At 49.9% G+C, this 12,666-nt stretch overlaps 7 protein-coding genes across 7 annotated transcripts; 4 read left to right on the top strand and 3 right to left on the bottom strand.

Moving 5' to 3' along the window:
- Window positions 1–1,400: 1,400 nt before the first annotated feature.
- On the top strand, window positions 1,401–3,143 carry PFICI_10721 (uncharacterized protein; the record flags this gene model as incomplete). The annotated part of the gene is made up of 1 exon (XM_007839302.1): window positions 1,401–3,143. One exon carries the CDS (start codon window positions 1,401–1,403, stop codon window positions 3,141–3,143), a length of 1,743 nt encoding a protein of 580 aa, XP_007837493.1.
- Window positions 3,144–3,790: 647 nt separating this feature from the next.
- PFICI_10720 (uncharacterized protein) lies at window positions 3,791–5,144 on the top strand (the record flags this gene model as incomplete). The annotated part of the gene is made up of 2 exons (XM_007839301.1): window positions 3,791–4,183; window positions 4,380–5,144. 2 exons carry the CDS (start codon window positions 3,791–3,793, stop codon window positions 5,142–5,144), a joined length of 1,158 nt encoding a protein of 385 aa, XP_007837492.1.
- Window positions 5,145–5,435: 291 nt separating this feature from the next.
- On the bottom strand, window positions 5,436–7,199 carry PFICI_10719 (uncharacterized protein; the record flags this gene model as incomplete). Its single annotated transcript, XM_007839300.1, has 1 exon — window positions 5,436–7,199. One exon carries the CDS (start codon window positions 7,197–7,199, stop codon window positions 5,436–5,438), a length of 1,764 nt encoding a protein of 587 aa, XP_007837491.1.
- A 481-nt stretch (window positions 7,200–7,680) lies between these two features.
- PFICI_10718 (uncharacterized protein) lies at window positions 7,681–8,557 on the top strand (the record flags this gene model as incomplete). The annotated part of the gene is made up of 2 exons (XM_007839299.1): window positions 7,681–8,352; window positions 8,414–8,557. The coding sequence occupies 2 exons, from the start codon at window positions 7,681–7,683 to the stop codon at window positions 8,555–8,557; spliced, it is 816 nt and encodes a 271-aa protein (XP_007837490.1).
- A 653-nt stretch (window positions 8,558–9,210) lies between these two features.
- On the top strand, window positions 9,211–10,323 carry PFICI_10717 (uncharacterized protein; the record flags this gene model as incomplete). The annotated part of the gene is made up of 1 exon (XM_007839298.1): window positions 9,211–10,323. The coding sequence occupies one exon, from the start codon at window positions 9,211–9,213 to the stop codon at window positions 10,321–10,323; it is 1,113 nt and encodes a 370-aa protein (XP_007837489.1).
- A 134-nt stretch (window positions 10,324–10,457) lies between these two features.
- On the bottom strand, window positions 10,458–11,583 carry PFICI_10716 (uncharacterized protein; the record flags this gene model as incomplete). Its single annotated transcript, XM_007839297.1, has 4 exons — window positions 10,458–10,822; window positions 10,880–10,970; window positions 11,059–11,418; window positions 11,470–11,583. The coding sequence occupies 4 exons, from the start codon at window positions 11,581–11,583 to the stop codon at window positions 10,458–10,460; spliced, it is 930 nt and encodes a 309-aa protein (XP_007837488.1).
- Window positions 11,584–11,674: 91 nt separating this feature from the next.
- On the bottom strand, window positions 11,675–12,250 carry PFICI_10715 (uncharacterized protein; the record flags this gene model as incomplete). The annotated part of the gene is made up of 1 exon (XM_007839296.1): window positions 11,675–12,250. The coding sequence occupies one exon, from the start codon at window positions 12,248–12,250 to the stop codon at window positions 11,675–11,677; it is 576 nt and encodes a 191-aa protein (XP_007837487.1).
- Window positions 12,251–12,666: the final 416 nt, after the last annotated feature.

Below are 12,666 nucleotides of genomic sequence, written 5' to 3'. Positions count from 1 at the left end.
GTCGGATGAAACATGCTTCAAGGTTATGGAGATAAGGATTCGGGCGCTTAAGGCAAGCGTACTCTCAGAACCAGCTGAGCCTGTTGAAGCCAATGACCGCTAGCCAATACCTGGGATATATTTTCACAAGCACTCCCGTGTCTGAGATATTCGATTAAAGAGTCCAAACCCCACACAGCTGGGCAAAATTTTGATGGGATGCATATTTGCACATTGGACCTTCTTACAGGCGAAGCTCCTCTCTTCTTGAGTAGATACCCCATCCTCTGTCACAGGATGTTCTGTAATGGATTGCAGCCTTGTGATGATGACATGGCTTGGATATAATAGTTCCATATCGATACTATCAAGCCAAAATGATACCTTTACGCCCACAGTGAGTTGCGTTATTAGGAACGCAGAACATTTTAGAATCAGCCCTAGTTACTTAGGCGGCGACCGCTACAAAACAGCGCTTACCCTCTAGGCTGGTCTGAATTTAAGTTTGTACTCGTGTGAATATGTAGCAGAGAACAGGGTGAATACGGCTTCGCATAGTAATGCGTTCACGCGGAGATAAGAGTGCAGACATATCTATCTAATGCCATTTTCGTTCCTATAAGCAAGACTAGGCAAGACTAGCTTATAAACTTTAGGAAAGATGGAGATATTAAATCGATGGGGTTTTAGCTATTAAATCTCAGTTCCCGATATCGCGGATATAATATCCTTTCTTAATCATTTCTTTCTTTCTTCATCTACTCTTTTAGGCCGAATCGTTCAGCTTTCTTTCATGATGGGAAGTTCTCTCCAAGTGTATGCGATGGGGCTCATGGCATGACGCGGAGATGACGGCCTAAATCATTGGCAAAGGTCGCTGGCCACCAGGCATGCTGAGCAGTAAATGCTCTTCTGTTTTTCTCAAACTTTGTTTCAATGTCAGCTTAGGTGATACGATAGCAGCCATAAAGGCAAATCTTTGGCTTGCCAGAATAGCAAAGCTTAATGTGCACAGGGTGGCACTAATTGAAGTCTATTTTATCCCACCATGCATGAAAATGGCTTGTGTGAATACAAGGGCAAATACCACTGTAACCAAACCACGACGACCGTAATCTGTACTTTCCCTATTGTTTTTTCTCTTCTACCCCTTTCCCCCTTTCTCTTTGTAGTCTTCAAATGTGCTTCAAGACTTGCGATCAGCACCGGCAGATCAGGCAGAGTTTGCTGCCTGCCAGGCGGCGAAGTGGGGTAGGACTCAGGAGTTGGCCTGCGCCTTGAGGTAACTGCTGCATCGGAAGGGTTATCAGGCACACTGAAGCGGCACAGTCACAGATAATGGTTGATCATGGCTTTATAAATGCCTAGTTTCATTGTGTTTACTCTCGCGTAGGATCCAGACAGACAACAAGTCGATGACAATGAATCTGCCTACTAGATTATCGAAGATTACCATCAACGGCGAAGAGTATTGGCCCACCCCTCACGAGGTCAATCCCGAGGTTCCAGAAGATCAGGTCTGGTCGCAATGGCCGCCAAACGAGCTCTACATGAGCGATCCAGACTGGTACGATTCGATGGGTCAAGATTTAATCGTGCAGAGGAGAATTTGGGCCATACAGAGCGAGTCGGGCCAAGTAGACGCATTTCAGAAACTCTTGGCTGAAGCGCCAGATCATTCACTGGACATGATGTGGGCGGCGGCTCTCAAGGGAAAGGCGCACATCATCAGATTTCTTCTCAGCCAAGGGATTAAGCCGACTGCTGTCAAGGCTGATGGCGATGATCTATCACTCGTACCGCTACATGTGTCTGCAGCGCAGGGCCACCTGGACTGCGTCAAAGTCTTTGTTGAAGAAGCCCAATTACCGCCTGACACCCCCGACGACTTGGGCGGTACGCCTCTCATGCGTGCTTGCTTCAAGAAGCAGCCAGAAGTTGTCCGATACCTTCTTGGTCAGGGCGCAGACTTGACTATTAGACAAACGTCTTGTGAGGAGCGCAACCCAGGCACGAACGCATTCGAGTTTGCGGCGGGTAGTGGCTGCATTGCTTGCGCCAAAGCCCTCTTGTTCAAAGCGCAGGAGTTGGAGATTGATTCCTCCAGTTTGGCAACACCCCTGGCACTCGAAGCGGCTGCTCAAAGCGAGGAGATTGACATGCTTGATCTAGTTCTTGAACTTGGCAAGTATCCTCGGTTGGACCGCAACAAATTTGACGAAGCGACCATGGTTGCTCTGACGGATTTGAGAAAGGATGCCATTGAAGCTGCTTTTTGTCGAGCCCTGAGTGTAGGACGGTGGGAATCTTTGAAAACCCTTCTTCCATACATCGAGAGCCGAAATCCCGAAAATGGAGACTACAACTGGCGTACGCTCAAGGATCAAACTCTACATGCCTTGATGAATGGCATTCTAACATCTGTTGAAAACGACAGCGAGGGGAATCAAGCACTGTTTGTATTTCTGGGTGATGTCTTTTTGCACCCAAGCTCTCGACTTCTATCACCAACACTCCGAGAACAACGCGATGAAATCCTCGGTGATGTGTTCTTCTGGGCCTGTCGGTTTGGCTCACTCGCTATGTTGCGATTACTTTCCGCGAAATATGGAAAGGTCGACGTGAACCACTTGTCGCATCGCGTAGCCCCAATTATGTCGTCCGGCCTCTATATCGCTGCCGGAGGAGGCCACGATGAGGTGGTGGACTACTTGTTCCTTGAACATGGCGGAATACCTAACATTCACCTAGGAAACGGAAAGTTTGTGAATGGAACTACACCGCTATGGATAGCCATCTGGTATGGTTACAATAGGACAACAAGGAGACTGCTTAGTCTCGCTGGGCCGATATCCGAGCTGGACGACATGATTATGGAAGCCAAGCAAACCCCTTCCGCCATCGTGATAACGGCAACGGCAACCTATAGAGCTCCTGTGAAGATATACTCGAGGGCGAAGTGGGCCGAGCTCTACGGGGAGATAGATGAAAGTAAGGAAAGTAATGGCAAGTTGCAGGATTTGGAGGGTAACCAAATGGCATATTTGGTCATGACGATTGAGGGGGATGACATCGAGTGGTGGAGAAAACTTGAATTCCGCAAATCAGATGAGGAGCTGACGGCCATGGAGACGAATGGACGAGAGTGCAAACCAGCGTCCTGAGCAATTTGCACAATTGCGACACCAAATCTGTCTACTTGTAGGCAACATTTCGGGTAGCCGCCTTGCAACTTGCTACCATCTGCCTACAGACCTAAATTTGAGCAGTATAAAGAATTAAATAGTATTTGCGACTCTTTCAAAATTGAGGAACTTTTGAAATATATGTGGTGCTGAGCATTTTACAACAACTGTGATGAGGTAGGTAGGCAATGAAGGGAGAAAGAAAGAGGTGGCCGAAGATGCAAGACATCTAAACAGAGAATAAAACGAATGGCGAAACCAAAATGCCTTTTCCCGTGGTCCATCAATTGGGAGACAATTGGGCGGTGAAGCACAGGCACAGATTGGTTGTCGTATTTTTACTGTGTAGTGTAGGTATGTGACTTATCGGGCCATGCATGCGTCATATTGGGCCCAACGTTGATCCATTTCCCGTCTGTAGGTAGCTAATCAATGTGTGTATTGAATCTGTACCTTGTTTTGATCTCGCATGGGAGTACATCAATCCCTAGCCTAGAGCGTGACCCATCTGTTCGCATGACCCGCCCCATGATAGAGGCTTTGGAATTTGACTGTCGATTACTGCGAGTATCAGACACACGCGCTCGGTATCTGAGTGTAAAAGAGAAAGTGAAATTTTGAGAACAATGGCAGAGCCAGTCAACACCCCCATGCCTCCGGGCACTCCAATCAGCGCGACCCCGCGCTCCGGTTCCCCCGCGCCGCCACTGCCCCCGGTTTCTGCTGCGTCTCTCTCGCTAACCAAGCCGGTCGTGCTGCACATCGGAGACGCCGTCAAATATAACCCGGACACTTTTCGGCTATTCTCGTCGCTTTTCACAGTTGTGCAGCCGTCAGCAGCTGAGCGTCAACGCCCCGAGTTCATCCGCGCCCTTACAGAGAGGCGATGGGGCGACTTTGCTGCTATCTTCCGCCCGTTTTGGGGCACCGGCGGAGAGATGGGTCAGTGGGACGAGGAACTTATATCCCTGCTGCCGCCGAGCGTGCGCGTCTTTGCGAGCGCCGGAGCCGGCTTTGACGTGAGTATTTAGTAGCCGTTTCCTTATGTCCACCATGTATTTAAGTCGAGTTTACCAGACAGTTTCAATATCTTAGCCTATGCTACGAGGATATGATATGTCTGAATCGATAGACGATAATCGTGGAAGCATAGGTGGTTTTCTTGATTGTTAGGCAAATCCGAGACTACAATGGCTGATAGCAAAAATTCTCTAGTGGGCAGACACAAAATCGCTCGCTAAGCGTGGCATCGTATATTGTAATGGTGGCCTCGCTGCCGCCGAGGCCGTGGCGGATTTCGCGGTGGCCATGATTATTTCGACGTTTCGCGCGTTGCCTTACAGTATCTCCTCGGCAAGTAGCGGCGACTCACAGCAGTTTCAAACGTGCCACGAGACGGCAACGGCCCACAGTCGGAACCTGAGATCACAGACACTAGGCTTAGTCGGACTGGGCAACATTGGACAGCAGATCGCACGCCGGATGGGGTCAGGTTTCGGAATGAACATACTCTACTATGATGTCGAACGTAAGGCGGACGAGCTGGAAGCCCGCTTCGGGGCACGATTTTGCACCAACCTAGAGGAGCTGTGTACGGCGAGCGACTGTGTGGTTCTCTGTGCTCCTTCTGGTAGTGGTGGGCCGCTCATCGACGAAAGGAGCTTGAGATGGTTCAAATCTGGATCTCGACTTGTCAATGTGGCACGCGGGAGCCTTATTGATGAGGAGGCGCTCGCAGATGCCCTAGAGCAAGGAAAGCTCAGTAGCATCGCTCTGGATGTTCATTCTGATGAGCCCCGGATTCACGAGAGGCTAAGGGCGTTTACGGGCGACAGGGCGTTGCTGACTTGCCATAATGCTGGTGGTACTATTGAGACGCATGTTGGCTTTGAAGAATTGGCAATGCGGAACATTATGTCAGTCTTGAGCGGGAAAGAGCCCATCACACCGGTGAACATACACTGGCTCAAGATAGACTAAGAGGTCCATTTTGTTGTGCGAATATTTTGCAGAATACAGTATTGTAGCAGATGTACGAAGGGTATTTGGAGGGAGCACCGAAAAGTCAGCGGGACAGTCACGGGAGAGAGCTTTCTTGAAAGACCAATAATCATGCCATAAACCATTACTGATCTTGCGCAAATAGAACTTTCTCCCTTTGTATGAAGTATTCAAGCCCTGTCCAGAAAGAATCCACCAGCGCCTATGCTAGGTAAAGAAAAAAAAAACATTCAAGTACACTTTGCAGGTGTCGACCATTGATGCCGCGTCTTAACCTGAAGCTGGCTTTGGTTTCTTCCTGATCAATCCAGATCCTAGCGTGTTCACTTTTGTAGATTCCATACTCGGCGGCAAAGATGCTGGTTCGTCGTTGGTAGTCTTTGCCTTCTTCCTGACCAATCCAGCACTAAGAGTATTCACCGCAGCGCTTTCGGGCCTAGGCGCATTTGACTCCTCAAATGCTGCATCATCCACGGGGCGTTTCTTCTTGATCATGCTAGAAATGTCGTTCACAGCTTGGCCAGCACCGCTGGTTCTTTGTTCAAGCGATAATTCGCGTTTTCCAATGGCTGTCAAGCTCCAATCCCTGCCAAAATTCACTTCTCTATCCCACCGCGCGGAACTGCTGATGGCATGCGCCAGAGTGCCGAATTCGAGATGCAGCAGGAGTTCTACGGCTCGAGTGTATCCAGATTCGTCAAGTATCACTTGGCCCCTTCCCTCCTCGGGCCAAGAGTAATATGCTGTTTCCGTCTGCTTGGGAAAATGAGCCCGCTGATGAGTCTTGACCCTAGGTTCGCGTGGAATGATACGACCTTTGAGTGCTCTCTTCTTCTCCTTGTTCTTGTCCTCATTCAATTTCATGGGTTTGATAGGTGTTGCGTGCAATGAAGGCATCACCATGGCCTCCAACGGTCCTTGGCTTGGCTCAGGAGTTAGGAGTCGCGGAGGTTGTCCAAATTGAGCACTAACAGCCGTGGCAGTACCGCGAGCTGAGTCTCCCATATTCGTAGATGGTCGGCGCAATGAATATGGATCAAAGACAAGCCATATGAACCCTGTCAGCCTTCCACTAGAACACTCTTGTCGAAAGGCCATCATCTCCCAGAATTGTTCTAGGCTTCGCGGCGTTTTCCAGCCTCCAGCGAGCTTTGCTTTCTCTGCCGTGGCCTCTTCGAGCTCTTCCACAAATCTGGCCTTGGGGTCGTCCGGATACGTCGGTATTAGACATCGTGCTGGGATGTTGCTCCCATACATGACAGGGTCAGAAATATAAGGAGAGATACGCTCCAATGGATGTCCCAGAGCCCAATTCCTTGTAGCGTTTGCGGTACGAGGCAGGAAGGCGCGAGTCTCATAGCCATCCAGACCAGGTATGATCAGGTAACCTTGGATGTCTTTCCATCTTTTCTGTGCGTGCGCAGTCTGATTCTCGAGCAAGGGATTCAGCACCCGACACCACCACTTGACCAAGCCACGATCATCTAGGATATGTTTTCCACCATTCTTGACGCTTCCAGGGAAGAGGTACTGCGACTGCGATCGTGCGAAGAGGTTGACGACAAACTGAATGCCTTTGCGCGCGCGGTTCGTGACGAGGTAGGAGATGAATGCCGTTGTGACCTCTCGGATTGGCGAAGGCATGCCCTTCGGCAGATTCAAAAGACCCAAGTACCCAGTCGAGTCTGCCTTTGCAACGAACAAGATGCTTGAGTGAGCTGTTGTATAAATGTACAATTCTAGCGCAAAGGCCAGGACCTGCTCAGTGGACCCCAATGGACATATGGCAATAGCTAGGAAGTGCTTCTCGCAATACGTCTTGAGCGGTTTTCTCGCTCGGAGATTCTTCTGGGACATACTGCCGCCATCTTGTGTCTGGGGGTTCGCTGGGGCGTAACACAATGGTTCAGAAATGGTTGGGGGCGTCGATATGTGGTATGCTGTAAACTTGGCGCCTTTGGGAAGGACCTGGGCAAGCTCAGCGACAAGTGCGCTTGTGCCAGCTTCGGGTAAGGGTCTAGAAGTTGTCGCCATGGTTGGGGGTTGGTGTTGAGCAACGAGCCATCATTCCAAGAAAGACAGGCAATTGAATTGAAGCAGAGGCCAGGCAAAACATTACTATACGAAAAGCAATAGCAACGGACAATCGCCCACCGGCAGCGAGTGCCAAATTGGAATAAGTTATCAAGCCCGCGCCGAGTCGCGGTTCAGTCGCGTCAAAGCTGGGGAAGCTGCAGGGGTTTTAAGCACTAATTTGCTAAGCACTTTACCTTGGCGAAAATGGTACGTACCCCACTCATAGTGCATTCGTGCAGTGGTTCCAGCTACCCTCGCTACATTACCTGTACCGATCTCCGTCAGGCCTAGCGGTCCGGCACCACGTGACAGCGCATCTAGCAGTATCGGCATGAGTTCCCCAAAAATTTCCCTGTCGCAAAGAGCTCTCGCTCGCCTTGAGGAACAGCGAAGGCATCACGATCCACGACCTGTCAATTTGTGATCTGCAACCAACACAATGTCTCCCAGCGTTTCGAGCTCGGCTAGGAGGCTAACTAGCCAGACCCTTCGGAGCTGTAAAACCTCGTCAGTCTCCTGCTCCTCTGCACTGCGGCCCTTGATCTCGACAGTGGCGCCCTTCTCAACCTCGAAACCCCGGTCGCAAGAGCATGCTGCCCCATCTCCGTCTCCGGCAGAAGAACTCCGTCGATGGGCACGCACACCCGAGCGGATGAAGGCCTCATTTTCGCCTCATATTACCAAAAACCCTAAAAATTCTGTTTGGACTGTCAACGAAGATCCGGCGAAACTCGACGACGCCCTAAACAACCTGCTGGGCAATGGTGGTGAGCGATTGCTTCCCGATGAGCTTAAATGGCTTGCCATCACGCACAAATCTTTCGACCAGGGCCGTCGGGGTTTCAATGACCGCTTGGCATACTTGGGCAGGCAAATTGCCGTTACAGAGGCCATGCAAAGTATTCTCAGCGAGAACGCAGGAGCACTTGGGGAGAAGACAATGGAGAAGGATCTTTTCGGAGAACGCAGAGAACCATTTCAGAGCGATATGCTGGACAGGGCAGACCGGCTGAGCCATCAGCTACCGGATTCCGTCTTCGACTTGGAAAAGATGCGGCGGTTGGCTGTCGAAACAAGAATCAGCACAGTGGTGAGGTGGAAGCCGAGAAAGGTGAGCCCTTCAACAAGAATGGGAAGGTCGTGAGAGTCATCGGAATGCTAACTATCAACAGCCGGAAAGTCTGAAGGCCTCGGGTATCTCAATCGTCATGTCGGGAGCGCTCTACGCGATCGTGGGAGCCATTGCGTTACAGCATGGCGGAAAAGTTGCCAGCAGAGTGGTCAGGGAGCGAATAATAAAGAAGCTTAGGGCATAAATGGAGGTGAAAATGAAGGAGATCCCGTGTAATACTATGTACAAAATACTGTACCTATGTTGACGCTGGCTGCAGGCGATCGATCAGCCAAGTGACAATGTTACTACCAAGAAAGACACACTACATGATGATGACGAATCAAACATGGCAACCTCGTGCATAATATGTGTGTTCAGAAAGTGAGCTGGGGCCGGTCAATGGGCATGCGAGATGAATGCTGCAGAAGGTGGCTCATTAATACGGTTCTTGTGCTGCGTTTGATAAATTTAAACGAGGAAACATCGGAAGATTGCGTAGCATCTGACACTTTAGAGCCCCAAGGTAGAGGTATCTGCATCTACGATGCGCCGACTTAACTATATACAAGTCGCGTATAGGCGAGAAATTGCAGTCGAATTCAACTGTAATTCGCACCTTGGTCAATTGATATCGTCAAGAGGAGCGACAGCTGCATCTGGCGGACCTTGCTTGGCGGATGTACTAGTAACGCCAGCACGCGCCTAACCACAATCAGCGACCAAATTTATTGACTTCCAGTTCATCAACACCTCGACTCCCATGACGCTTTTCCACCTTTGCCCACACCTTTTATACCTAGATACACCTCGTAGACTCTAATCGCATCTCCTTTGGCAGCGTCAAATACACCAAAGATGGAACATTCTCGCCCAAAGCGCACTCACCGGCCCCTCATACTCCGCCTCCGCCTCCCTTGGCTACTTGTTGTGCCGAGCCTCCTGGCGGTGCTCGCCGTCGCCATGGTAATTCTACACTCGGACTATGATGTGCCAGCCCTTTACTCCCAGTGCCGGGCACACGCACGCATGCAGGGCCTTTCGCGTATCCACGTCATTGGGCCGCCGTCCTGTTTCCTTGTCAGCTTCTTCCAGTTCGCCAACGCCTCGGTCCGCTCCTTTGCCCGCATGGCAGTCATCCTGAGCTTTGTGGCAGCCCTGCTATCCGTTAGCCTGGTCGAGTCGGCACGACTGTGCAACAAGCCGAGCCGTGTCATTTCCAAGCCCACACTCCCCTGGCTCGTATTCAACCTCATCGGCGGCGCCCTAGTCTGGGACTTTGTCATCATCCCGAGTTTCCTGAGAAGGGCCAAGGACGTCCAGGCGGCAAGGGAATCTGCCAGAGCTGAGAGGCTCCGAGAGGACGACTCGGATCTGGACCGAGAGGTCCGCTGTCTATCGAGCCAGGTCGAGGCTTGGGCCATTCCGATCGCTGTTGCATTGGGCTTCGTAGTTCCTAGCCTGGCGATGCTGATCTTGAACCACCCGATCAGTATTGCTGTGTGGCTCTTCTTCCCGATATGGGTTGCGGCGATACGGTACGCGGTCAAGGTAGTGGGGGTCAACTCTGTTATTGACCCTGAGCCTTATCACTTGGAATCCCGACGGTGGCCTCTTGTCGGGGTCTACGTGGTGCCAATCTTGTGCTCGGTGCTGGCCCACGGTGTCTTGGTCTGGAACATTTTCAGTCCAGACGACAGCAGGGAAATGACGAGGGCTACAATTCGTATCATTCAGATTGACGCTGTCATCATTGTCCTCACTGTGTTGTACTGGATATTGGTCGAGGCTGGAGTGCTAGTGTCATTGGCATTCATCGTGCTCTCCATTTTACTGGGCCCCGGAGCTGGACTATCGGCAGCTTGGATCCTGAGAGAGAAGGCTATTGAGAGATACCCTGATGGCAAAGATGAAGGTCACGGCAGCTCAGAGCAGGCAGGGAGCAATGAAGAGACACCACTGCTTCAGTAGCTATATCAGAATCGTATTTGTTGACTTGAATCTGTTCCGGGGGAAGCTCGGGAAATGTTGTATCTCAGGTGATTCTTCATGAGTTATGAGAATGGACTGGAGGTTCAAATTCAAAGGCAGCAGGGATTTTCCTGTTACTCCTCCAGCTGTTCTGCCCGCCTTCGATCCTTCCGATGAACCAGGAACCACGATGTCAGAATCGCTGTGATGGCCACAACCAAGAAACAGAGACATATCACGTACGATACGCGGTACGTGGGACCGAATTTAGTGTTGTATACATGAGGCCCCACGATACCACTGAACTGGGCCATGGCATTGGTCCATCCGATGCCGATGCCTGCTGCTACGGTTCCATCAATGGCACGAATGCGTTCCGGCCATATTACTGGGTACGCTGATCCGGCGCATGATACTGCTACGATCAAGGCAAGATACTTGACAACTGCGTTTGGGACAGTGACTAGAATGATGTAGCAGATGATGATTGTAGACTCGACTGTTTATCGATTAGCCTGGTACTGGCGGTAAAACGCCATCATGTTTTTCTACTTACTCGCGACAGCTGTGGTCCATGGCCTAATGATTTTCTTGTGTAAAAGGTAGCCTACTGTGTTAAGGAAGAGGAACGTAGCGACGTAAGGCGGCTTGAACGTAGCGCATCAGCACGGATGTTCCTTTTTTTTTTTTTTTTTTTTTTTTTTTTTTTTTGGTCCTTCCGACGATATGACTTACAATGTTCATCAACTGTGACTTTGATGTTGTCGTGAATCCAAGCTCATAAATCACTGTAGGCAAAGCATATCCCACGCCAAAGCCGCCAATGCCGTGACAGATCCAGAAGATCGAAAATGTATAGAGAGTGGGGTCCTTGAACAGAACCTTTAGAGTGGCGATATCCCAATGACCCTTCTTTCCCGACGGCGCAGACTTGCCCAATCGTCCTTGAACGTAGCTACGTTCCTCTTCCGTTAGTATCTTGGAAGTCTCAGGGTAGTCTGGGAGCCAAAATAAGGCCACGAATGCCAAGATAATAGCGGGGAGGCCTTCCAGCAGAAATAGCCACCTCCATCCTGCAAGACCGCCTAATCCGTCCTAAAAATGTGTTATCATATGTCACTCTCTGATACAGAACAGGGGCATTACCATGAATCCAATGGCATACGCGAGGAGCCCGCTGAGAGCACTAGATAGTTGTCCTACCGAGTAAAATATTGCAACGCGTTGCGGAAGCTCTTTCGGTTTATACCAGAATGCCATCTATGAGCAATGTTAGAGTTATATGCATAATAACTCTCTCATGATTATGTCGTGATAATGGAAGTTGGAGTTATCTTGAAGAAGTGTTACTTCAGGAAGCACTCTGGTTTTTTTGGTCAGCAGCTACAACAATAAGAGCATTCCTGGACTCCAACCATACTACATGGTAAAGAACGGCTGGAAAGAAACCAGCCTCAGCTAAGCCGATAGCAAATCTTGCGCACATCATCCCCTTGAAATCCATTACTGCGGACGATGAGCAGGCCGAAATGCCCCAGCCGAGGATGAGGACGAACATCCATCGTGAAGGACGGAAAGTCTTCAAAAGCAGTGTATTTGGCGGTTCAAAAATTAGGTAACTGTATGAAAAAATGGATAAGGTCCATGCCCATTGACTGGCGTCTAGTCGGAGTTGCTTTTTGATGCCTGTGCCATTCTCCAGGTTGATGATTGCGGCATTCGAGTAGTTGGCTGAGTCGATCACACGGAATATGTAAACCGCGGAATAGAAGCCAACGAGCCACCAGTCAATCTTTCGAATGATCTGCTTTTCAGTGGCCTTGTTCGTCACTTGAATGCCAGAGTGAGAGGAACGACCTGAATCATCCACCGGCTCGGGTATTGAAACACCATTGGCCAATGTCTTGGCTTCAGCCTTGGCGGTCATTGTTGACGTTATAAGAAGCGAAATCAAATACAAAAACTTTAACCAAATCGAATTGAATGAGCCCTGGATGCCATGGTCAAAATATAAGTACTTTCAGTCTACTTTCCTTTCATTTTCACCGACATGATACTTGAATGCGTATGTGCTTTCTTATCGCTTGTCGCCGTATTGACATGATCCACATACCATCACGACATAGTATTGAATATGGCGTGGGACGTCTGCTGGGACAATACATCCGATGATATGGGCTTGAATCCGGCCCGGAGATGTGGTCAAAGCTAAGAATAAGGATTATGATTGGCGACTTGCAAGATATTCAAGTCGACGAATCTAGCAGGGGCTGCATAATACCTACACTGCATTAGCTATAACGCCATCGGTAGTCGGGAAACAGAAGGATTCTATGGAATGGG

This window comes from Pestalotiopsis fici (assembly GCF_000516985.1).
Source record: "Pestalotiopsis fici W106-1 unplaced genomic scaffold PFICI_Scf_8, whole genome shotgun sequence".
Taxonomy (NCBI): Eukaryota; Fungi; Ascomycota; class Sordariomycetes; order Amphisphaeriales; family Sporocadaceae; genus Pestalotiopsis; species Pestalotiopsis fici.
This window is presented reverse-complemented; position numbering and strand designations above follow the sequence as displayed.